At 29.2% G+C, this 27,853-nt stretch overlaps 1 protein-coding gene across 1 annotated transcript; it reads right to left on the bottom strand.

Moving 5' to 3' along the window:
- Positions 1–134: 134 nt before the first annotated feature.
- On the bottom strand, positions 135–8,060 carry LOC111289110 (dihydroxy-acid dehydratase, chloroplastic-like). The gene is made up of 14 exons (XM_022879996.2): positions 7,307–8,060; positions 6,412–6,483; positions 5,625–5,672; positions 4,237–4,391; positions 3,954–4,148; positions 3,762–3,873; positions 3,533–3,602; positions 3,371–3,429; positions 3,132–3,255; positions 2,950–3,020; positions 2,011–2,112; positions 1,407–1,487; positions 553–711; positions 135–469 (listed from the first exon to the last, which is right to left on the bottom strand). The coding sequence occupies exons 1-14, from the start codon at positions 7,826–7,828 to the stop codon at positions 419–421; spliced, it is 1,821 nt and encodes a 606-aa protein (XP_022735731.2). The 5' UTR covers positions 7,829–8,060; the 3' UTR covers positions 135–418.
- Positions 8,061–27,853: the final 19,793 nt, after the last annotated feature.

The raw sequence follows: 27,853 nt of genomic DNA, 5'->3' as shown, positions 1-27,853 counted from the left end.
CACCCCTATCATCTTTTAACCAACCAATTGCTCGGTTGCATCAAATTCAATACACCAAGCAGGCCACCTATCCCCATGGAAACCTCTTAAAGAAGGGAAAATGGAGATTCAGATTGAGGAAAAGAAAATGGAGACAGTAAACAGGTTCTCCAACTAACATTGAAAGGATCATCATTGTCAATTGAGGTGGTTTTCATACCAATTGCTTAATGATACAAAAATTTATCATTGCAGATCACTTAAACATTTCTTTTAAGACTTAGCAAAACAAACAACAAATCAAAAGCACCTGGTGGAAAGAAAATGAAAACCGATGCCCGATATGAGCTAATCGTAGTTGAAGAGCAGGATGGATAAGTGGATTGAGCTACAAAACACCTCATGCATCACAATCTGGGCTTGTCCTTTCGGCGATTGCCTATTCATCGGTTACACACCCCTTCGAAGCTGGTTGCACGTTCTTGATGTACTGAAAATGAAAAAGAGATGTTCATTTAGAGATCTATCATTAATATGGCAAAACATAGTTCCAATGCAGATTATCATCCCCACCTTAAGCAAAACTCCTTTGTTAGCCTTATAAGGAGGTGGAGTCCACTTCTTTCTCCGATCATTTAGTTCATCATCTGTTAACTCAACATTTACGGCCCTCTTTTGAATATCAACGCTGACGAGGTCCCCGTTTTGAATAAGACCGATGGGGCCACCCTCCTATAAAAACGAACCCAACATTGACCATCTATTTGTGTCAAGGGAAGGGAGCAATTTTATATGATATAAACTTTTTTGGAGGTTAAAATATTATTATAAGCATATGGGTTGATGTCATGGATGAGCTTTGAATTATAATGAAAATATCCAAAATCAATGTGATACTTAAACTATAAATATCTCTAATATGATATTTAAATTATAAATCTGTTAATTAATGTGGTACTTAGAGAGCTATTTGTCAACCATATGTCATTATTTGAAACTAACGATGTTAAGGATAAGTATCATATTAATTAACATATTCATTGTTCAGGTATCACATTAAAGACTTTTAAAATTTAAGTACCATATTGAACATTTCACTATAATTCAGAGATTATTCGTGACATCAACCCTAAACTATAAATAAAGATGAATAATATAATCAGAGGCATAGGAGTCCGATTAATAATTACTATATCGGTATCTAATTTGAACATACTTTATCTCTTACGTGAATGGAAATTTGTTCATCTGTCATTTATTCTAAAATTTTCAGAACTTCAATTTTGTCCAATATGCAGGATAAAGCATATCTTTATATCTAAGAAAGAAAAAAACATTAAAAAGATCATAAGGACTAAAATGCAAAGTTTTAGTCTTTCATTGAAGGCAAATTATCTTGCAACCTGTGAAATTAGAAAACAATGCACCTGTGCTTCTGGGCATATGTGGCCTACAACGAATCCATGTGAAGCTCCAGAAAATCTACCGTCAGTGAGCAACGCAACATCCTGCACTATTCACTCACAACAATCAAATCAAATACACTTTGAAGGGAACAATATTTACATAAGCAGTTAGAAAGATGTAATTCAAGTTGAAAAGAAACTGCAGACATGATAAAATGAAAGCACCAAAAGGTATAGGAAAGTTTTAGGACTCTTCAAACACCAAGGCAAGCAACTTATTCTGCTTCCAGTAATAACAAGATTGAGATCTTGCATTTTTTTTTTTTTTTGCAAAAGTATAGAATAAAATCTTTATGGATAAATTAACAAAATTGATGGGCCACTGGTGGCAAACTACTCAGAGGCAGATCCACATGTATAGGTAGACACCCTCAAAGATTGAAAAACAATAAAATTTTAAGAAAAAAATTTCCTTGGACACCACCAAAATTTTCCCCTAGACACCCTTTCTGTTGATAAAATTGGTAAATTTGTAAATTGTTTTTCATATATATTATAAGCGGACATCCTCCAAAAAAATCTTAAATCCGCCATTGAAAACACTTGGAGTTAATATCACAAATACCTTCCCAAGACCTGCGCCCGTTATTGCACTTGTTGGTGTCAACATTTCAGGCATACCTGGGCCACCCTTGGGTCCCTCACCTCTAATAATTACTACTTTTCCCTGGAAATATACGAGCAAAGGCAACATTCAGATTTTAGCAAACGCAAATGGATATGTAAGGAATGCATATTCAAACTCAAATTCTTGATTCAAATGTACTCAACAATATTCATCCAAAAGAACATCATAAGAAACGATTTGGTAAAATATTATATGTATCAAATTATGCAGATAATGAGTAAGCATCAATGAAGAACATAGCAGTTGAAGGATGTAATAGGAAAAGGGAAGGCCCAATCTCTTAAAAGGCAATCAAAACATATTTTACTCAAAAAACATAAGATGACTCTGTAATAGTACTGTTAAAGTTGAAAAATATATGGGAAATCAATGATCACAAATAGATATGTAGAGATATGTGCAGTAAAAAACCCGTGGCCTTGCCACTTCAAGACTATTAAATTAATAAAAAAAATGGAATCAGGGCTCATTGTTTTTTTAAATAACTTTTATTCCAAAAAGCAGGGAAATCCTGCTACTAACAGTACAAACTCGCAGCATTCAGCAAGTAAAATGAAACAGCTTATGTATCTGAAACAAAACGCAGGTAAAACAACTTCTCATAGTCGGTTGCTAATTCAAAACTCAGTACATGAGGCCTCAACATCACTAGCTAATTATAAAAACATAGAATGTTGCTTTGGGATCATATCACCTACAATCATTGCACTACAATAAACCAATCACAATTTGGAATTTGTGAGGTTTATCAAAATGTTTTATGGAGCCCACACTTATAAGTGGTGGACTCCTACATAATTCATTATTGTGATTGGACAATTATAGGATTATAGTAAAAAAAATTGTAGGTGAAATGCAGCTGCTTGACAATCATACCTTAAAACTCATGGGATTTTCTGAGATAGCAGCTAGCATAGCTTCCTCTCCCTCAAAGACAAGTGCAGGGCCTAAAGAACAATTCTAGCAATCATTATCAATGGAGGCAGACTAGATTTTAACTATTAAAAGAATCTAGCAGCACAAACTTAAAATAGAAAGAAAGGAGTAAAAAAAGGCACCAAAGAAATATAGTCCTTCTTTCCCAGTAATTTTTGCTACAGAACCCTCTGGTGCAAGATTCCCTCTTAATATTTGGATATGCCCAGTTTTCTTGATGGGATTTGACACTGGTCTTAAAATATCCTAGCAAAGCAATATAAGATTGATCATACTAGAATCTCACATTCATGCCAACTCAAATTTTTAATATTTAGAAGAAACAAAGTCTTCTTTGGGGGAGAAAAACACCAGAACCAACCTGTCCCTCAGGTAAATGAGGGTAACTTTGTGCATTTTCTGCCAATGTCTTCCCAGTAACTGGAAAGGAAATATCATTGTATCGAATATTAAGAATATTGAAAAATTAAGATCCAAAATTGCAATAAACAAAGAAATGTTAATAAAATCAAAATTGACATACCAGTCATGCAATCCCCATCTAGATTATCAAGCTCCAAAAGATAACGAATAACAGCAGGCGTTCCACCAATCTGTCCAGACACCATGTTTTTTTCCCATAAGTTGAAAATAGAATTACGAGTTATTCATGTATGGAGAAAGCTGGTAATGTCATCCTTCATAAGCCATAGAGGCAAAGTATAACTTGAAAGAAAGAGAATGATGGTACAATAAATTCAGTTAATTTCTACCTTATGCACATCCTCCATGACATATTTGCCACTGGGCTTCAGATCAGCCAGAAATGGAACCTCATCACTAACCTTCTGGAAATCATCAAGAGTCAACTCTAGACCAACAGACCTGCCATGAATCTTTCTGAGTCATCTGCAGAAATTTTCAATAATTTTGATATGCAAGGAATATTTGGCTCAAATTCTCACCTTGCGATGGCAATTAAATGTAATACAGCATTGGTTGACCCACCTAGTGCCATGACAATAACCATTGCATTATGTAAAGATTTGTGGGTGATAATATCTCGTGGTTTTAAATCCATTTTCAACAATTCTAGCAAATACTTTCCAGCCAAACGGCATTCGTCCAACTTTAATGGATCTTCAGAAGGTATTGAAGAGCTTGTCAGGAAAAAAGAAAAAAAGATAAGACAAATTACAGAAATGCCAAATTCTGAATCCAAATAACCCTGGGAAAGCATAACTCTACCTGTAAGGAAGAGACATTCCCATAGCTTCAATTGCCGAAGCCATGGTATTTGCAGTATACATTCCCCCACAGGCCCCTGCTCCAGGGCATGCGTTACGAACAACATTCTTTCTCTGCTCATCACTTATTGATCCAGTTACATACTCTCCATAGCACTGCAAAGCCAACCAAAAGGAAAGCAAAAAATAGTTACAAGGTCACATAATTTGGAAAAATGTGTTGGTATTTTCCATAAAATCATATCATAGAAGTTAATATTTACTTATTGGTAAATGGTAGATATTCTAATGAAATTGCATGATCTTGACACGCTTCAAATCGTCATTTGGTACTTATTTATATCCTCAAAGGTCATGTAAAGAAGGAAAAAAGAACATTAGTGAAAAGCAAAGCAAACTTAGCCCCTCAAATGTAGCAAAAGTTGAAGTCAGGGAGAGGTTAAAACCAAAACAACAAGAAAGAGCACCCAAATTTTGTGTGCCGGCAGCATCGATCAACAAACTGAATTCACAATCTAGTCTACCTAAAATATTCTCTGGCTTCACTTCTCAAGCAGAATTTTAGAGAGCTAGCAATCGAAAGATATCACATTGCTCGTTACCAAAAAATCCAAAACTTCTCTCTTTTTGGATAGAAAGAGTATAAATTCCAAAAACCCCGCATGGGAAGAGATTTATGCAAAAGACAAACGCCGAAGAGGGAAAACCAAATTTTGAAGGTAGGCAGTTAAATTTGTATGTCTATACAAACCACCATGAGGTTCTTGATTTTAAATAGACACAGTGCCCAGGACACCAACCAGTGTCGGATTTAGGATTTTTTTTCGAGGTATCTACTTATAATATATCTAAAACAAATGATGGATTTATCAATTTTATTGACAAAAAGGGTATCCAAGGAAAATTTTTGGGGGCTCCAAAGAAAATTCTTCCTTCAAATTTTTTTTTTTTTCAATTTTTGAGGTGTTGGTACTGGATCCACCTCGGACAAAAACTCCTCTTTCTTAACATGGAGGTTTAACTTTATATATTTTTATTTTAATCTTAAGATTGTAAACCTTTAAATTTTAGTCATAACTCATTGCCCATATACTTTCCAAAATAACCATAGATCATGGAAAATATTGCATGTATTTATCTAAGTGTAGTTTCACAAAAACTCACGGTATCCTCATTATTTACCAATGCCCATTTGGGAAATTTTCTTGTAATTGTCACATGAATTTTCAATTAAATATACTAAAATCAAAGAATTAGCATACACCAAAAGTCTAAAAATTGGGGGCATAAATACCAAAACTAAGGAAAACAACCAACTAATATGAAGACATAGTGAGAAGTAATAAACTACCATAACAACATTCAAATAGCATGTAACACTAAGCTTACCTGGAAGGCAGATGCTATATCGTATGTATTTCCTTGAAAATGACCAGGCTGCAAAAGAACAGGTTTAAAAATAAATAAATCAATAAATCAATGCATCATTAAAGTTGACAACCTATAACCATTTAAACTGGCAGTAGGGCAACACTATCTGAATTTTAATTAACTACACTTATTGCATTTTAATAAATATATGATGTATAAGAAACAATAAAAAGGAGAAGTAGGGCCACAGATCGCAATGAATCTCATCCGACGTACTACTGTATGATGAAATAATTTATTTGAGGGTTAGAACTTACAATGTTTGATGCCTCAAATTCTTTCAAATAGGTTTAGGTATGATATTATCAAATTATTATACAAATTAGATATGATATTATCAAATTAGTTAGTTCTTGTTGTTGTATTATCAAATTGCCAGTGTACCTACATTTTATAATACACCTAGCTGATTTAGCCATTTGTCTTTTGGTGGGGATGATATTGATTAAAAAAGTCATGCACATATAATGTATACTGCAATTTTAGACAAGAATACAGCATTCATAAGAATAAGTGCTTTCCTCTTTGAAACTGATCCTTATGGCCTTATCTAGCATGCTAGGGTGAAATGTGTATTGATTTAAGAATTTTAAAAAGTAGCAGTGATTTGTCAAAGAAAAAATAACCATAGAATGTTATAAAAGCAAAATTAAAAAAAATACTGAGCCTAAATGAGCCATTTGCAGCGAAAGAACAAGAGTAGTCAACTTATAGCACTTATACTGAACAACGCAAAGCAGCAAACCTTGATAGTTCCACCATAAACCATAAGACTTGGCCGATTGAGCCTCCCCATTGCAATAATCGTACCTGGCATCTAGAGAACTAGCTAGCATTAGATTGAGATAATTGCACAATTCTAAAAGACAACCTGTTTCACACTATAATTTGTGATTGTTGAATTTTCTTGAAAAACAACTGCATTAACACAAAAACTACTTCTATGATTCTCCAAGGTCCAAAATTGAATCACAGCTCATGGCAAAATGACTAGGAAGACATATAAAGTCAAGCAAAAGATAAAACTTATATCCAAAATTTCAGCCATCAAAGTTTTCCAGCAGCCTGAAGATAAGTTGAAAAATTGCTGTTATTTTGATTTAAAGGAGATTTTGACACCAAATAGAAAAGTTTAAACGAAACAAAACATTGCAATTCAGATAGAGCTCCCCATCATCCCCTTAGGCTTTCTAAACAAAGGCTCAACTAAAAATTCATATTAGTTCAATTCAATCTTAAGCTCAATTCAAATATCATGTGACTTCAATGAATTATGAATTAATTAATCCTACAAAGAAATATAATGGCTAAAAATCTTAGTTTGATTTAATTTTATGAATAAAAATCAAACCAAATTGGTCACTTTAATTGGGTTTTCCCATTTTCAATGGATAACACTCTTGAGAGAAATGCAGCTTACATCCTTTTTTTTCTATTTTCTTCTCTTTCTCACAATTAAAAGCAATAAGCATGTGATCAAAGCACTCTTTTTTTTCCTTTCACTATTAAAAGCAAGAAAAAAAAAAAACACAAGAAAAAAAAAACTAAAGGATGAATCAAAAAGCTTATATATTTGTTATTAAAAAGAGAGAGAGAGAGAGAGAGAAAAAAAAAAAGCAAGTTTGAAGTAAAAAGCTTACATTTTTATCACAACCAGGAATGGAGATGTTCCCATCATACCACTGAGCACTCATAACCGTTTCAATACTATCAGCAATCAAATCCCTTGACTGCAAGCTATAAGACATCCCTGTCGTCCCCATCGAAATCGCGTCGCTAACCCCGACTGTATTGAATCTAAACGCAACCATCCCAGCCTCCTCAACGCCCCGTTTCACTTCCTCCGACAAATTCAATAAATGCATGTTGCACGTGTTCCCCTCGTACCATACGGACGATATTCCCACTTGGGGTTTCGACATGTCGTTTTCCGATAATCCGACGCCGTAGAGCATCGCCTGGGACCCGCCTTGTGACTTTGGCTCCGTTATTCTTGAGCTGTATTTGTTGAGCTTTATTGTGGGGGGAGAGGGAGGGTCGGCTGTAACGGTTGCTTGGGATTGCGCGGTTATGCAAAGACATCGGCGGCAGTTTGGAGGAACGTTGAGCGGTTTTGTGGTGGGGAGTACGTTGGCGCGCGATGATAGAAATATGGCTTGCATGGTGGTAGGGTTTAACGTATGGTATTACGAAAGCTGCTGCCCCTTTCTTTACTACTTGTAACTAGTAAGAGCGAGTCATAGTGTGGGGCCCAATAAGATTGGTTATTGATTAGGATTTTAGAGGAGGGCGGCGCGTGGTGGAGATACCGGCGTTGGAGGAAGACTTAACGTGGAAATAGGTGTGACTTAGTGGAGTGGTGGGGGCGATTTTTTTTTAATCATAATCAATTAGTTCATCAATGAACTAAAGTCGTCTATTATCTTTAATCGTAATCATTTTTGATAAATTTAAATACAAAAATGTCGCTTCCAATATTTTTTTAATGAAACAGAAAGATTCAGTTTTTTTAAGCACAAATAGGTTAACTGTTAGCAAAGATTTAATGCGATATTTTAGTTAAAGATTTGTTTTGTAAAAACCTTTTTTATTTTGTTGGATAGAAACTTTGGCAACACTTTGAATGAACAAAACCTAGAATAATTGATTAATATTATGTTGATGCAGTAAAAGTTAGCCCATTGCATATTTGTTTTTATTTATTTTATAGTAAATATGTATAAAATATAAAAATAATATTATATTATAATTATATTAATATATTAAATATAAAATAAAATTTTAATTTTTTATTAAATTTATATTTAAAATTATTTTATTTTAATTATTTTATTATATTATTTTTAAATTATATTATCCTATCATATTTAAAATTATTAAATTTAAATAAATTTAATTGATTGTGTACTACCGTGTCATACTATTTATCCGTTTCCTTTAAAAATAATGATCTCTATGACATGACCCAAAGCTCATATAAGACTTACTCAATTACAACACCACCAGATAATTAAAAACCAAGCACTTGATAATGGACTACCAAACCAAACCCAAACAATTTTTTTTTTTTTACAACTTGCCGAATGCAATAAAATTGACAATCAATAGAACATAAACAGGTGTAAAAAGTCAAGGCCATTTAAATGTTGTTTTGGTTGCTACGGCTCTTCTCATGTTTTGTAGCGGATAATATATGTTCATACTTGAGGAGTCCTTGGCTTGTGTTCTTCCGTTCCTGTGACATCTCTGCAAACTTAGGATTTTATTCTAAATTAAAATTTATGGTTGTATAATATATTATGGTTTCTTTTTGAAAAAAAAAAGTAAATCATTCAAAAAATTTTAAATAATTCATTCATCACAAATATTATATATTATATAAAAATGATTTTGATAAACAGTATTAGAGTAAAACAAAGACTATACCTATAGAGATTTGAGAGAAAAGTAAATTTTTTTTCCTTCAAATTTTGAATTTTTTATAGAGTTATAATTAATTAAATAAACTTTTATTTATTTTATTTTTTTGACGTGCGTGTGACTTGGATTTCATCTATACAAGGCATTTTATTTTAAGAATTAAATCTAAATCTATTTTAACTTAAGAATAAATATCATATTAATTAATATAATTATAATTCAGATATCATATTAAATTTTTTTAAAAAATTTGAATATCATGTTAAATATTTTATTGTAATTTAAAAATTATTTATGATATTAATATATTATAAAAATAGAGATTACATTACAATGATAATCTGTTGTCTCTTATGCCCACGTATGTATTCATGTTATATACCAACTTTTACTTCAATTAAATTGGTGATATTATTGGAATATAACCATGCATAAACTACCATTATCAACATGAATTTTACCCTTTTTCTTTGTTGATGGGGGCACTTTTGCTTTATTCTCTTTTGTGCTGCAATTGGTTGTGCACTATTTTCTTTTTTTAATTTATCATTAACACAAATGAACTTTTTTAGGGAGTTGCGCAATGGGAGAGATTAATTTTTGTAGTTGCTGTCACTTTGTTTTTCAAGTAATTTTTTTAATCTATATGAGTTGAGAAGGAAATTTTTTTTTTCATTTTAATAGTACAATCTTGATTATTATTTTCAATAAGATTATTATTTTTGTATCAATAAGATCTTTAGTAGTAAAATGCCCATATTCATTTTTCATTGATTGAATGAAAAAAATTTGCTGTTCAGAATGTTTATTGGTAGCTGGCCTTCATCTTTCCACTTTTTGGATGAATTTTTGGTATACTTTTAGGGACATTTGTTTTGTAAATTCTTAAATTTTGAGAGAAAAAGTGATTTAAAGCGCACATGATATTGAAGGGGAATGTATGATTCTTAGATTTTTATTGATTTAGAGAATGTAATATTTTTGTATTTGGTTCACAAGAATGTAAGATTATCAAATAAAGTCTTTTACTACATTATCTTTGATAACATGTGAATAACACATAATATTTATAATACTAATATATAAATAACACATGACATATAAATAACACATTATTTTCATTGAAAATAAATATTTTGAAAAATAATTTTTTATATTTTCAATAAATATAATCCTACAATTTTAATTACTATTATAATGTTGATTAACCTTACACAAAAAAAAAAATGCACAAATCGACCTTCACGGTAAAGTCGACATAAAGGTTGAAAGGGGATAGTAAACCTTCTTTTTGGGGGTTTCTCGGGGTAAAAGCCCTTGGAACAAATTTTATGTATAATAATATTAAGTAAATGTATTTTAGATTTTATATATAATAATATTGAGTAAAAATATTTTACTTTTTATTTTTTTCATATTTTTAACAAAGATTACATTTTTTTTATCTTATAAAAGTTGTCTTTTCAATAAAACTACATTTTTATCTTTAAAACATCATCTTTATTGAAATCTTAATAATATATTTTTTTATGTTTTCAACAAAACTGTTTTTTATCTTAAAAACGCTATCTTTATTGAATTTTAAAAAATATTTTTTTTTTTTCAACAAAGACTACATTTTTATTTTAGAAATGTTATTTTTTCAATAAAAACTGTATTTTCTATCTTTAAAATGTTGTTTTTGTTAAATTATAAAATATATATTTTAATGCTTTTAACAAAACAATGTTTTCTATTTTAGAAACGTCATATTTATTGAATTCTAAAAAATATTTATTCATATTTTCAACAAAAACCTAGGTTTTTTTATTTTAGAAATGTCATCTTTATTGAATTTTAAAAGCATTTTTTTTATGTTTTCAACAAAAACTGCATTTTTATCTTATAAACATTTTTAAATTTGCGAATTCTTAAATTCCAAACATAAAGTCAAGATCACTTTTCCCCGATATCACTTTCCTTCCTTTAATTACATTTTATCAATTACTATGTTTCCCTTCTACAAAACATTGTTGATATTGGAATAAATTTTATTTTGTTATTATTTTTTATGGTCAACTATACTCATATTTTAAAAACGTAATTCTCATGAAACTATAAAAAAAAAATTAAATATTTTCAACAATTTATTACGTTTGTCTTATAAAAATGTTATTTTTATTATAATTATTTTTTTCATAATTATGAAACATTTTCTTTCTAAAACTTTATAAGTTGAAAACAAATATTTAAATTTCTAAAAATTCAATTACCCATGATTATTGCAAGGTGTCCAATCAAGTGACTCAGAATGCAACTTCGATGTTAGAATGAGTCTTAATTTGTCATGCAATTATGTTGATTTCATAAGTAAAATAGACAATAAAAAATTATTATTAATGGCAAAAGGGAGATAAATTATTATTACATTTCATCAAGAATTTTAGAAAACCTCAAAGAGAAAAAGGTTTTTGATTCAGGGCTATCACTTTCCTTTTTTGACATTGCTAAAAATTTTATAAAACCTCAAAAATTAGATTCCATTAACCAAACAAAGGAATTAAATTACAAGAAGTAAGATTTTGACCAGTAATCTTATTTTCTTTCGAACCAAATACCCTCTTAATTTCTTTTTTAGTATACTTTGAATAACGAGTTAAGTTAAACTTTAATATGTCCTTTATGTAAAAAAAAAAAAAAAACTTAGATGAAGTTTATTACATAAAATTCATAATTTTTTTTTACTAAAATTGATTAAATAAAAATTAAAAATCAAAATTGATAGACACTACTAAAAAATTGTTTAATATCGATGGATTTTTACTAATGAAAAGTTTTTGTTGATAATTATTGATGAATTGCCAATGGATTATTGACGATTTACCAATGGATCATAAAAAAATTATTATGGATTTACTGACAAAATACCAATGAAAAAAAAATCTATTAGTAATTTGTAGGTGATGTTGGTGCGAGAAATTGGAAAATGGGTGCTTGATTTATCAAGGGAAAAAATCGGTCTGTAATCTATAGGTAAAGTTTTTTCCAACAAGTTTTTTCATAAAAATTTTTTTTTTGAAAACAACTAATTCAGCATAAAAATAAATTGAATGAAAAAAAATTTTGGATTATAGATGGGTTTCGTCAATAATCTATTGGTGAAAGTAAAAAAAAAAATTGAATTGCCTATAGATTTCTTTGGTAATCCATTGGTGAACATAACAAAAAAAAATTGAATTACCAACAAAAATTTTATCAGTAATTCGTTGTTGAAAAGCTTTAAAAATAAAATCCTTTTCCTTTTTCTTCCTCTTTCGATTTGCAAATACCTAAAGCTTTTTACATCGCTCTTTTCACTTCTCATCTCTCCCTCAATCTTTGATCTCCTTGCTACTGTTTGTACTGCCCATGAAGTCGGCACTAACCTATAAAGTTTTGTCACCCATGAAGCCCCCTTTACCTTACTGTTTCACCTCATTTTCCTTGCACCTTACTTTGCTCTCTTCGTGGTTCCTACTATTCTTGCTTCTTTACATAGATACTAACTCGAAAAATGTGAATATGCATTGAAATTATGTGTTATAAACCGAATCTATGTTGAAATTTAGTTTGTTTAGGTAGAAATGAGTATTTTATTTTATTTTGTTTATTTGAACTAGAAATAGGCATTTATGTTCTTATGTTGGAGAATTTGTGTGTTTGTGTTGAAAAATAAAATCTCAATATCTAACTTTAAATAATTAGTTTAAACAATATATTATTGCATATGTATTTGTGTTGAAGAATTTTGTGTTGAAATTTTGTGTTCTTGGATTGAATCTATGTAGAAATTTCTTTTTTTAGGTTGAAATGGTATTTTTTTTTGTTTATTTGAACTAGAAACAGTCATTTTTGTGCCTGTATTGGAGAATTTGTGTAATTATATTAGAAAATAAAATATTAATTTCTAACTTTAAACAATATATTATTGCATATGCACTTATGTTGAAGAATTTGTGTTGAATTTTTTGTTCTTGTTACTTACTTTCTTTGGACTGAAATGGGTAATTTTTTTTTGTTTATTTGAACTTGAATAGACATTTCTTTGTTATAGCAATAAAAGCATAATCTTAAAGTAAAATCTCAAACCATATTCTCAAACTTTAAATAAAGTACCTTCTCATATGTACTTGTATTGGAGAAATTATTGAGTAAAATTTCAAATTGATAAGGTTTTGATGATTATATAAAAAACTATCAACTCAAACTATGTGACTTTTAAGCCTTTGTTTGTGAATATGCCTCCGAAGTATACATGTGTATGTGCATGCATTAAATACCAATAATTGCTTTTTAAGATTTTGATTGCTTATATTTCAGTTTATACTAAGGATTATTTTTTTTGGACCTTAATAACAATGCAATTAGAGTTGAAAAAATAGACAAAGATCGCTCTTTATATATTCTCATTTAGATGTAAATAGATACATTACTCAAAACTTCAACAATGGTATCAAGAAATTTATTGGATATGCTTATTCTCAACTATACTTTGTATGTAATAGAAAAATTAGGTGTTTTGTACCTAATGTGAGAATAGATGATTTTTAAAAGTGGATATTATGCGTGAGCACCTTTATTATAAGAGGTTTACTCTGATAAATTACTAGAAAACTTTGATAAAATGAAAAAAAAAGATGATGAAACTTGGACTTGATTATAAGAAAATTAATGTATGTGAAAAAAATTACATGTTATTTTATAAGAAAGTAGCAAATTTGACTTATTGTTCGATATACAGTCATCTTTAATATTTAAGGAATAGGTTTAGTGATGAGACGAAAAAACATATTTCATATAAAATCTTACGTTATATGCCTCTGATACCAATATTTCAAAGACTTTGTATGCAATAAAAAATTTTAAACATATGACATGGCATACCTATAGCCAAAGTCATAATGGTGTGCTTCGATATTCTATTGATGGTGAAATTTAGAAACATTTCAATCGCAACCATGAATCGTTTACACTTGAAGTTCAAAATGTAAGATTAGGATTATTTGTGATGGTTTTTATCTAATTGGTCTAAATGCAAAACCATACTCTTGTTGACTTGTAATGATAATGGTAAACAATTTGTCACTATAGTTATGTATAAAACGAGAATATATCTAGTTGAATATGGCCATTTCAGGAAAAAGTAGTCTAAGTTAAAATATAAATATTTTCTTGAACCTTTAATAAATGAGTTAAAATATTATGTTGAATGGTTTTGTGACTATAATGCTTATAAAAAAATAAAATTTTCAATTAAGGGCAGCTATTTTATGGACAATTAATGATTTTTCTACATATAGTATGTTGTCTGAATGGAGCACTCATGAAATTTTATCATGTCCTTATTGCATAGGATAAGAAAAGTCTCTTCAATTGGTTCATGGTAAGAAGCCTTACTTTCTCGATTTTCATTGTCATTTTTTGTCTTTTGATCATCCTTTTAAAAGGTAAAGAGATAATTTTTAAAAAAAGGTTGAACGTGACTCCCTTATTGATCCATTATCAAGTTAAGAAATTTTGGCTTAGTTAGACAATTTTTTTGATATCACATTTGGCACAAAATGTAATGATTAGAAGTTATTTAGTTTTGGTGAAAGTCACAATTAGGTCAAGAAAAGTATATATTAGGAGTTACTGTATTGGCATACCAATTTTATTCGACACAATTTTAATGTGATGCATATGAGCATAATGTCTTTAACAATGTTTTTAAGACAATGATGGATGTTAATGGTAAATCCAAAGACAACATAAAGGCTAGACTAGATGTTAAGATGTATTACAAACAACCTGAGTTGGAACTGATTGAAAGGAATGGAAAAGTTTTCACACTTAAAGCTTCGTACACAAGCAAAAAGCATTTAAGAGATGTTTATGCATAGGTTAAACAATTAAAACTTCTTGATGGTTTTGCATTTAACATAACTTAGTATGTTAACATGGCTTTTTGCAAGTTTATAGGATAAGAAGTCATGATTGTCATTTTTTCATCCAACGATTGCTTATAATTACCTTTTGTGATTTGGTGCCTAACTCAATTTATGATGCAATTATTGAGCTATCTCATATTTTTAAAGATTTGTGTTTTACTAAAATATATGTAGATTATATGAAAGTGTTAAAAAAAATTATAGAAGTAATCTGCATATTGAAAAGATTTTTCCTTTAGTTTCTTTGATTCTATAAACCATTTGTCAATTCACTTCCCTAATGAGGCCAAAATTAGTGGACTTGTTCATTATCGATGGATATATCCATTTAAAGGTTAATATATTTGAATTGTAAGACATTACATTGATTTAATTTAATTTAATTTAATTTTCCTTCAATAATATTTATGTTATCCTATGATGATGACTAGGTTTCTTCGTCATCTCAAGAAAAAAATGCACCAATCAAGTATTTATTGAAATATCTATATGTGAGGCATATGTTATCGATGAGATATCCATTTTTTGTTCATTATATTTTGATTTAAAAGTGTCAACAAGATTAAATCAAGTTTCATATAATGATATTAAGAAGTCATGGAATTTAGAGGATATTTTTTGGTATTCACTCATGGCCTAACATTAGGTTCACAAGATAAGTTTTAATGGCTATCAGTAGATAAGCATGCCATGAGACCCTTATATGTTTTATTGAATTGTAAAGAGATAAATCTTTACATTGAGTACGTACTATATCAACTCTTTAATGTATGTTTCTAGTAGACAATTTTTCTAATTCGTAATTGACAATTATAGGATATTTGATAATTCGATTAAAAGAGAATTTGTGAATATAAATGATGTGAAATTGGAGAAAACAAATGATGTAGGATTTTCATAATGGTCATGACAATTTATAAGTTTAGAGCATAATAGCATATGTGAATAGAAATTATATTTTTATATAATTAAAAATAATGATCAATTTTAATGTTTTATGATTGGATACGTTGAAAAGCAAACTAATAAAATTGATCGTCATCTAGTTGAGATAACTTATGACCTTATATGCATAGTTAGGTGTTTCAAAAGTTACTTTATGAATGATTTTAATTTTCATAAGATTAAATATGGCCAAACTTCAAAGACAATGAATTATGGGGTATGTGTGAAAAAGAAGTTGTTACAATGATTATGAGCATGGCTTTTATTGTATCTTGAAAGATATCACTGAGTTTGAGTACTTTAGAGTAGGGAATAAGGTTGTACTTTTTAAATGTCATTGGTTTAACATAGAGAAAATGGTAAAGATAGATCCTCCTCGTGGTCTAGTTAAAACTAAACATAATTCAATACTTGCTAGCAATGAACCATTTGTCTTCGTTGCGTAAATGCACCAAGTTTCCTATACAAGCTATCATTTTAGAAGAAGTGATCAAAATGATTAGTGGGTAGTCTTTAAAATAAAGGCTAGGAATACATATCAACTAAGTAATATTGATGGAGATGAAGAACAAATAATTTATTTAAATGAAAATGTGTACCAAGAAGTTAAAGTTTTTATTCCACAAAATGTTACCATCTCAAAAAAATTTGATAATCCTATAGTTCTTGTTGCTAGTGATTATGAAGAGATAGATTATCAAAAACATTTAAGTAGAAGAATGATTGCTACTTTTCGTATAGAGCTTACAATTGCACAAATCAAGTAATAAAGTGGAGTATTTCAATATCGTCTCCTCAGGGATTATAGAATGTATTGTTAGGTTGTTCATAATTATGATGGCGAAATCTTGAAATCTTATATCTAAACAAATGGAAACTTGGGTTTTGGTTGCAAAGAAAAGAATAGAAAAATTGAAAAATAATGTAGGCTTAAATCTCATTTAACCAACTGTTACTAGGTAAACTAGAGACCAAAGCCAAAACAAAATCTAAAGAAATAAGTGAAAAACTTGATAACAAAAAAAAAATTGAGATTGTCAAATTACTTGTAAAAATCTTGAACAAATATTGCATAAAAGCTTAAACTTGTAGAGCATTAAAAATGTATGGCCAACATTGCAAAGCAAAACTTGACTTGAAATTGTAAAATAAAAAAGAATGCTTTATTGAAAATAATGATGTAAAAACAAGATTTGAAATTAAGAACAATAGAAGAAAAGATCTTGAAAAAAATACTTCTTTGATTGAAAAAGAATTTAAAGAACAATCACTTTGTTATTAGCAAATCTATCACCTAAGTTATTAACTCAACTAAAAAAATAATAGAATTAAGAATTAAAAACTAAAAAAGAAAAGAAAAGTGGGACAAGATGGGATGATTAAACAAGTGAATAACCTTGCCTATTTATAGGTATAAGTTCGGCTAAAAGGGTAGGCTTTACAAGTGATGGAGTTTAATTCAAAAACTATGAGATAAAGCTCCATCTTAATCTTCAAGGCTGCATACAAAAATAAAACTCTTCACTCTTGGAATGCTTTGGCCAAATGTGATGATCTTGGCCCTTGATCTTTAGGTGATGCAATTTTGATCAATCTTCCCACCTAAGTTCAGCTAAGATAGGATTTTAAGAAGAGATAAATCACATTTTATTCAAACTTCTACTTTTCAAGGTTATAGAGTCTTTCCCCAATCTAAACTCTTCAAAGCTAAATATAAGTATCATAGTTGGCTTTGAACTCTCATTGGTCGAATGATTTAGTCTCTATGGGAGCTTGGATTATCCTTTCTTGATTTTTGAAATGGCCAAATTGATTGGTGTCCTTGGTGGAGTTAAACTCTTTATGGCTAAATAAGGAAACATGTTTATCATACAAATTCACCTTGGCCGAATAAATTGGGATCCAATTGGGCTTATGCATGCTTGAGTATAGACCAAATGTAGGTAGCATTATGCATGACTAAATGGGTTGAATGTGAGCTTTGTATGATTACATGCATAGCTTGCATGAAAATAAATCTTAAGCTTGAAAAATCTAAAGCCGTGAAAATAACATGAAAAGCACCAAAAATCATCTAAAGATTCCATTTTTAGCACCTTTATGACATGTAAAATCTTTATATAATTTGATGCTATCAAAGAACAAGCTAATGATGATGATGATGATGATCATCATCATCATTATCATCATCATCATCATGAAACTCATGATGATAAACAAGCATGTCATCATGATGATGAAATATATGAGTTTGCTTATTCTAGTAGCGATTAAAGTATTTAGTATGACTTTTAATGTTATATATAATGTTTATTCGATATGATCAATATATGTAGGATTAAATATAATACTTGATTTCGCTATTTTAATTGTAATGTTTGATATGCATTTCATCTTATTTTGTAATACTAATGTATGTTATATATGCTTGTTTTTTCTTTATGCTTTTGGAATGCTTATCGAATGTTTTTGTTCTATATGACAGATATAATGAAATGTTGTGCAAAAAGCTTTATTAATCGAGGTGGTTTTATAGTAAGATCGATAAGAGGTAATTCATGTATGAGTCATCAATAGTATTAATACAACATGATCCATTATACGAGTCATTTTTTTACTGATGATGGATGATACATTGACAGAATGTAACATAAATTCATCATTTGCTGACGAACCACCTTTTAGAGAAAAAGAAGAAGGGATAACAACAAGATAGAGGATTAGGGGGCAAATAAAGGCTTGCTAACTCTTACAAATCTAGATAAGTGGTTATGGATTACTTCGTTAAAATAAAGGTATGATATACTTTTTACTATTATTTTTTTCATATTGTTATTTGTTTTTTTAAAAGAATTTGTATAGTTTAACTAATCTTACAAACAAATGGATGTTGGTAGTTATTTTGAGTAATCATCGGTTAGCTTAACAATTTCAAGAATAGTTTGAGAGAATTTTACTTTTCCTTGGTCGACATGGGATAAAGTTTTTACACGGGTGAAGAATTTGATATTTGATAATTTAAGGTAGATTTGGATATTTATCTTTTTGTATAGATTTAATTTATTTGAATGAAAAGTTTATATTCTTGTCAATGACTTATTGTGTTCCTATTTATTATATTAAGAAAAATGTAAATGGGTTGAGTCAAATGATACTATTGTTCAACGGGCATGGAACAATATTTTTAAGAATCGATTGAAAGAATTGTTGTCTAATAAGAGGAAATTGGCAATGAAAGAATGTGGAGTTGATAACATTATACAATGGAGAGGGATAAAGCGAAGGTAGATCATAGCTCCGATTTGGGATGCTTTTATTAAGAATATATGAAGCACTCCGACATGACAAAACATTTCCACCAAAGCCAAACAAAATTGTTAGACACAAAAAGAAAATATTATTACAAAGCACACTGACGGCTCGATTGCATTTCCTGTTCATAAAATAATGATGGTATGATGTTTTTTCATGAGTCATTTTTATCATAAAATGTTAATTTTATATAAATTGCATTTTTACATATTTCATTGAAACTCTCTAAACAAATGCAGTCACTTGAGTTGTAATGAGAACCCATATTTACAGAAGTTTTCAATTGAACTCACAAACATTTAGGAAGACAGTGATTTCATTGACCAAAGTTATTAGTGTATGTGACTTTCCAATGACTTTGTGAATACTTTCAAATTTCTAAATTGCTTTATTGAAATAAATAATATCTTATGTGTTTTGAGATACAAAGACTTTGTGAAAAATAAAAATTATTGTGTAACTTGCTTTATGATTCTGATTGTGTATTGTGATTGTTGATAAACTATATTTATAACATATTGCAATTAGATCACATTTGTCAAAGATGAAAACTATTATGTATTTTACTTTGTGATTTTGGTTGTGTATTGTGATTGTTGATGACGTAGATAGTGTAGTAATTGAAAGCCTAGTCATTGTAGGAAATTCAATATTGAACTAGATAGTGTTTTATGCATATTAAGATGAGATCACATTTGTAAAAAGTGAAAACTATTGCTGATTTTGCTTTATGATTCTAGTTGTGTGTTGTGGTTGTTAATGAAGTAGATAGTGTAGTAATTAAAAGCCTATACATTATAGAAAATTCAGTATCGAACTAGATAATGTTTTCTGCGTATTGTGAAAGGTGAAAAATATTATGTATTTTGCTTTGTGATTCTAGTTATGTATTGTAATTGTTGATGAACTATCTTTATAGCAATTAAAAGCCTAAACATTGTAGGAAATTCAATATTAAATTACATAGTATTTTGTGCATATAGAAATGCAATGACTTTACGAAAGGTGAAAACTCTTACATATTTAATAATCAAATCTTGATGTTGTGAACTGTTTGAACTTGTCATATTTTATTGAACTATACAAGTAAAATGGAATGATAATTATTTTAAGCTTTTTATAAGAAAACTATACCATTGCATTATCTTAAAAATATGGTGAAAACTCTTCAAATCGTCAAGATTTCAATTTACAGGCATGGACTAAAGCTATTGAAGGGGTTAAAGCTATGCACACACATGTATATGGCTTTGGATCTGCAAATAGTTATAAAAACCTAATTTACTTAAGTCAGTCCACTATTGCAATAAGCATGTCTTACTCTATTTGTGGTCTATCATCTCTACTTCATTAGCTTCTTCAACCTTAATACAAGAATAAATTGATGAGTTCAAGACTTAGTTGAGGGTTGAGCTTAGATTTTTCGTGGATCAAATGATACAATTGATGGAGTTTAGACAATTTTCGCCAAAACAATTTTCTAAACCTAATAAGGGAAACACAGATTCTAGATTAAGAGATGTAGCAACATAGTGACATGTTTTGAGGACTTGTATGATGAATTTTATGGATGTTTTATAGTGCTACATTTTTTGGATGTTAGTGATGTTATGGATGTTAACTTTATAATTTAGATTGTTTTAGAATTTATTATGTGATATGATATTTTAATTATTAATAATAGACAAATAATAAACTTTTTAAATAATTACACATGTTTTAATTTTAATTTACAAGTTTTTTAAATAATTATAGATTGAATTAATCAAATTATAGGTGAAATTATAATTTTATCGACAGATTTTACTGATCATATTTAGGCTCTTTTTGACAGAATACTGACAAAATATTGACGAATACCATTGGATTACTGATAGATTACTGATGGATTTACTGATGGAAAGCACCATTTACTAATCGATTATCAATCAATTACTGATAGATTATCAACATAATACTAATGGATTACTAGCAAATTACTTATAGATTTTACCAACAAAATTTTAAATTTACCAACAGATTTGTATAAACAACTTGCTTACTACAGATGGAATTTTTTGTCAGTAAATTCCATTGATAAAACTATTACCGATGCAATTGAAGCTATTACCAACAAAAAATTTCATCGGTAAAAACATTTTTTCTAGTAGTGAGAGTAAAAGGTTTTAGATTAAGTGTGTAAATTTTAAAAATGTTTAATAAATCCAAATACATTTTTTAGATAGACATTTTTAATAAAAACTTAACAAAATTTTTACCTTTAAATAAACATTGATCAAATTTTAATTATAAATTGTAATTTTTAATAATGTTTTTAAATATTATTGATATTTTCATTGAACTCTATTAATTTATTGGTTTAGACTTTTTATTAAAATTTTTATTAAATCATTTTTAATAAAAAAAAACTTACAAATTTCATGTAAAACATTTTATCTAAATTTTTCTATGTACTATAAGTAATGAGTTAAATCTTAGCTTTAAGATGTACTACACGTATTTTTTTTCTTTATTCTTCAAAACAGCAAGATTCCTATATATAATAATAAGAATCAGTGGGATTTTACTTATGTTTAAATATTTTTGAAGGAAATAAAAATAGATAATATATTATGTAATTCATTTGAATTCCTAGATGAAAAGTTGTAAAAATGGAAGTAATTGATTTAAAGTCCTAATAGAATAATGTTAATAAAAATTAACATGCTTAGACTATTTTTAAATATTAACAAAAATGTTGTAAATTTTAATAATTAAAATGAATCTTAATTTTGGACTAATTTTTCTTTTCATGGTCCATTCAACCTTTGATTAAAAAAAGAATAATTTAATTCTATTTCATATTTTCAATAAATTTAATAATAAGCATAACGGCTCTATTATTCCGATGAAGAAAAGAATCTGTGATTAACTTTTTAAAAAAATTTCCAAATAAATAATATCTAATTCTAATGGATTATTTTGTAGTATTGACAACAATATAGAAAACATTGGAAATTATACTCTGCACTTTTTTTATGCTGGCAACTATAGACTTTTTTTTTTTCAAAATTTTATACCTCTATTAATTATTGATAACTATAAATAGGTGCACAATTTGAATAAGCCAAGCAATTAAATGACAAGTATCAACATTTTGAAATGTCAAGAACAAAGTGAAGAACACAGGCTAACATCTATCAAAATCATTTCTTTGGACCAATTAACCTACTATTGTGATTTAATCCAAGAGAAAGGAACCTAAAGTGGCTCTAAATATGTGGTCGTCTAACTCTAACCTAATTATGCAAAGATATTCAAAGGGATTGTTACAATTTGCTCTGGCTCTTACATATTCGTAGTGTCATAACATATAGATTTGTGGATCTACTGTTAGACATGGATTAAAGGAATCACAATCAATTTTTTTTGTTTAGGTGTAAATGGTCACATGATTAAATCCGTCTTATTTAAATAGAAGTCTCAAGATTGATTTAAGTATCTTTAAATAATAAATTTTAGTCCATAAAATTAGATTTTAGATTTGGGAGTACGATTACGTATAAAAAAGGTTAAGCATCCCTATAGTGCCCATCCAAAGAATGGTACTAGCTTAATTTCGGATTATTCAAGCTTTAAATATGTTTATAATTTAGCAAAATATTTACTACTGAAAATTAATCTTAAGATTAGTCCAATAATTTGGTAGTAATTTAAGATAATTTTCTTACCTCGTGAGCATTTATGGAGACTAGTGTCTCACCCTGAAGAGGCTTATTCATCGGATTTATTAATGTATTTTACTCAAGAAAATAATTTAGTAAAGTCTTTCAATAGTTTAATAAGATTTACTTTGATGTAGATCTCTCAATAGTTTGATAAGATTTTATTATAAACTATTTATAAAATTTTATTTTTGAGAAGATTCATTAAATCTTTCAATAGTTTGGTAAGATCTAACTTAAGATGCAACCTTCCAATAGTTAGGTAGGATTAAATACAAAATATTTTATTGATTACCTGATTTAAGAAATTCTCCAATAGTTTGATAAAATCCATAAAATTTAAATTTATGAAAAGTCCTCCGATAGTTTGGTAGTTTGGTAGGATTCATGAGTTTATATGAAAAGAGAATTATTTTTTTTAGGTTGTTTTCGAGAAACAAAATAATAAACAGGAATTTTACAAAAGTATTTAAAAAGTAATAAACTGCTCAATTTCAAATTAGTAAAATAATAATGATAAATAAAATAAAAATAAAATAAGAAAAAGCTAAAAAATGGAAATTGTAAAAAAATAAAATCGAAAAATGAAAAAAAAAAAAAACCTACGATCTAGTTGGGTTGCTCCATGGGCTGTGTGCAGATCCTAAATAGGTTCACTTGAATCTTGGGCCTTCAAAACAATGTCATTTGGTGTTGGTATAAAGGCCAAGCTTTTTAACCTTTCTTCAAAACTGTCCAGCCTTCTCTTTCTCTAAAAAATTTCACTCTGTCTTTTTTCTAAAAAGTCCTAGATCTAGCCACCGAAAACTAGGTTTGGTCATTGGTTTCTAGAAATTTGGCCAAAATTTGGCTGAAAACTTTAAACTTCACAAGAAAATTCAACCAAAAAATTCAAACATTCAAACAAAAACCTAGATTTTTTCAATTTTCCATATAAATTCAACTCCAAACCTAGAAATTCAAACCCAAACTCAAAACTTTAAACTCTCAATCCTAGAATTTCAAACCTAAAACCCAAAAATTCAAACCCTCAATCCAAAACTTCAAACCTAAAACCTAGAAATTCAAACTACTATTAATTATCAGAAACCATAAATCCAAAAACTTTAAACCTAGAGAGGTCTCCCTAAAGAAAAAACCATGCATTTTCTTGGTGATTCTATGTACAATTTATAGTTTGCTTCAGTACTAATTTTAGGGCTCGAACAAAATCAATCCAGGTTTATATCCTATGATTAGATTCTGTGCAATGTGATGTAGGCCTAAGTTTTGCAAGTCTGCCTAATTTGATTCAATTCTAAATCAAAACCCCATTTGATTATGCAAATTTGATTTCCTTGTTTATTAGTATAGATGAAGAAAAAAGAAAGAAAAAAAAAATAATAAATATTAGTTGACCCAAGATACAAATGGGTGTCTACACCTACCCTTCTTTGCACATCTCTATTAGACAAGAAAGATGCAAAGACCTAGACATCCATTATGTCTAAGCCCAAAAAATGAAAGTCAAATCAGTAAGCAAAAATAACAAAAATGACTAGGATTGAGTCACAAGTCTAATAATTTAAATAATTTGGGTAGAGCTAAGATCAAAATAAGTGATCAAGATTAAATAGCTGGTAAAAAAATGATTTGGACCAAGTCAAGATTAAAACAAATGACTAAAATTGAACTGCAAGTCTGAAAAACTAAACTGAGCCAGATCGAGTCAAAGTAAAAAATGAATGATCAAGGTCTAAACACAAGTAAAAAAGATGATTTAGATTGAGCTGAGATTGAAAACGAGTGACCAAAATCAAACCGCAGGTCAAAAAGATGATTTAGATTAAGTCAAGATTGAATGTAAGTGATCGGGATTGAATCGTGAGTCAAAAAGATGATTTGGCCAGAGCTGAGATCGAAAATGAGTGATCAAGATTGAACTGCGAGTTAGACAAATGATTTGGATTGAGCCAAAATTGAAAGCAAGTGACTAAGATCGAACCATGAGTGAGAAAAATAAAGATACTTGAATTGAGTCAAGGTCGAAAATGATAAATGGTAAGGCAATGATATAAGTGCATGCCCTATCAAGGATGCAAATGCATGAAACTTCAATTATGGTGCTAAAGTTCTCACAACTTTCTTCTATATTCTTATCTCAGCGTGCTTCTCCCGAGGAGATTACAAACCATTTTTTGTTACTCAAAGGAGGCACTTATCTTAGTCTCAAGGGGAGCTTTCAAAATCAATGACTTTATCATCTTTGGCTTTTATCCTTTTCAGTTCTCTCAAAGTAATACACAATCTTTTATGATATTACTCAATTATTAATCATTATCCCAATTTCAAAATATAAGATACGAATTATACATTTCTTCTATTGATGGCAAGCATAGAAAGGGAAATACAAATATTTAAAGTGGAACATAGATAGGATGAAATGAATATCATTGATTTTTAGAAGAAGTAAATTACAAGTGATAGCAAAGGGACAAAATAAAGATGTATAGAGACGGCTATTTGGGATAGCAATATCCCAAAATAATTAATCAGATAATCATGACAATGTACCTTGGATTTCTTTAAAAATTCAACTATACAATGCCTTAGCACTTTAGAGTTCTTTGAAATCCACTAACTTTGGTGCGCCTCATGAATGATGCCATTTCCTTCTTGTCCGAGTTGCCTTTATAAATTTTCAACTTAGATAAACCTCAATTCAGTTCAAGCTGCCCTTTCAAGTTTTCAACTTGAACTATCATTTTTTTCAAATTGCCCTTTTGAGTTTTCAACTTCAACTTTTTTTTTTCAACAAAGTATTTTTTCACAGTATTAGAATTTATTATATTAGGAAGGTTATCTCTATCCATCTCTAGCAAAATTAAAGCTCTTCCTAAAAAAACTTTTTTTACAATATACGATTGTTCCCAATTTGGAGTCTATTTTTCCCTATCATCATGTTGACTCGAAAGAATTCTTTTCAACACCAACTCTTCTTTTCAAAATTAATAAGGTTGGATTTTTTTGTCGTAAGCTCTTATCATTCTTTTTTGGTATAATTGACTATGACAAAACACTGCTAATATCTTTTCTTTAATGAAGTTTAATTGCTCATAATGCTCTTAGATCCATTCAGCTTCTTCTAACTCTATTTCCCATAAAACTATCAAAGATGGGATTTTTACTTCTACTGGCAATACAACCTTCATCTCGTAAATCAAGGAAAATGGAGTTGCCCAAATAAAGGTGCATGCTGACATTTGATAGGCATGCAAAGCCAAAAGGTAATTTTTCGTGCCAATCCTTATAAGCTTCAGTTATCTTTTTTAGAATCCTTTTGACATTCTTATTTGTAACCTCTACTACTTTATTCATCTTTGAAGGGTATGGAGCTGAATTATGGTGCTTAATCTTAAACTAAGCATATACTTATTACATCATCTTGCTATTCAAGTTATTTGTATTATCTAAAATGATCCTTTTTAAAAGTTTATATCTATTAATTATTTCTCTTTTGATAAACTTGTAGAATCTTGATTAAGTTATAATTGTAAAGAAAGATGCTTCTACCTATTTAGTGAAGTAATCAATCATCACAAAAGTGAATCTAATCCCATTTGATGTTTTTAGAGTAATGGGACCAATGACATCCATTTTTCACATAGTGAAAGGCCAATGTGGTGCCAAAACATACAGTGTAATGGATGGAGCATGGATCTTGTCAACATAAATTTAGCATTTGTGACACTTTTAAGCATTATCAATACAATCATTTTTTATTTTTAAACAATAGTATCTGGCTTTCATAATTTATCTTGCCATCATGTGCCCATTGGCATATACTCCACGTACACCATCATGTACCTCCTTAATAATTTTTCTTATCACAAAGATATTTACATAAAGTAATAACATATGATCTCTACTTCTCATATACAAAACCTCACCATCTAAAAAGAATCCCATAACTAACCTTCTTAAGACTCTTTTATCTTTTTTCATTACCTAATTCGATTATTGCTAACTCCTTAGGTATGGCATAATATCATAATACCAAGGATTTCCATCTCTTTCCTTATTCATATTGGCACAATGTACTGGCATATACTTGACATCTAACTTGATGGGCTGTACTTCAACATTATTAACAATTTGCACTATTGTAACCAAAGTGGCCAACGTATTTGCAAGTTGAATTTTTTTTAGAGGTAAATGTTCAAATTGGATTGTTTCAAACTGCTTACACAACTCTGAAATGTATTTATGGTATGGGATAAGTTTTGAATCCTTCATTTTCCATTCACCATTCAATTGATAGATAACCAAAGTTGAATCCCTAAACACTTTTAATACTTTGATATTTCCATTTGAAGCAGCTTGCAATCCCATAACACAGGCCTTATTCAGCCATATTATCGGTGCAATTGAAGTTCAATCTTACTGTAACATGATAATAATGCTTTGTTGAATATATTAAAATTGCCCCATTTTCACGTCTTATGGCATTGGCAACCCCATTAAAATACATTCTCCATGACTTTCCATCAACATTATCTTCCTCTAATCATGAGATGGCCATTAATTTTTCATTTGAAAAATTAAGTTTCATGGGTTCGTAATCTTCAATGGCCTAGGTCGTGAGGAATTCGATAATAGCACTTTCTTTGATCGCCTTTTAGCTCACATACACTATGTTATATTCTGAAAGCATTACTTGCCATCTTGCAATTCTTCTTGATAATGATGGTTTTTAAAGATATACTTGATTAAGTCTAGTTTAGCTATAAGCTAAGTTGTGTGGTAAAACATATAGTGCTTGAGTCTCTTAACCGTCTAAGCCAAAGCACTATACATTTTCTCTAATGATAAATACTTA

This window comes from Durio zibethinus, chromosome 4 (genome assembly GCF_047325235.1).
Source record: "Durio zibethinus cultivar Kanyao isolate XHJ-2024 chromosome 4, ASM4732523v1, whole genome shotgun sequence".
Lineage (NCBI taxonomy): Eukaryota > Viridiplantae > Streptophyta > Magnoliopsida > Malvales > Malvaceae > Durio > Durio zibethinus.
This window is presented reverse-complemented; position numbering and strand designations above follow the sequence as displayed.

Excerpts from the sequence above, each read along its gene's own strand:
- LOC111289110 (XM_022879996.2), bottom strand. The coding sequence starts at position 7,828 with ATGCAAGCCATATTTCTATCATCGCGCGCCAACGTACTCCCCACCACA. Across the intron at positions 712-1,406 it reads ACATATGCCCAGAAGCACAG|GAGGGTGGCCCCATCGGTCT; the intron begins GTGCATTGTTTT and ends TCGTTTTTATAG. Across the intron at positions 470-552 it reads ACAAAGGAGTTTTGCTTAAG|TACATCAAGAACGTGCAACC; the intron begins GTGGGGATGATA and ends TTTCATTTTCAG.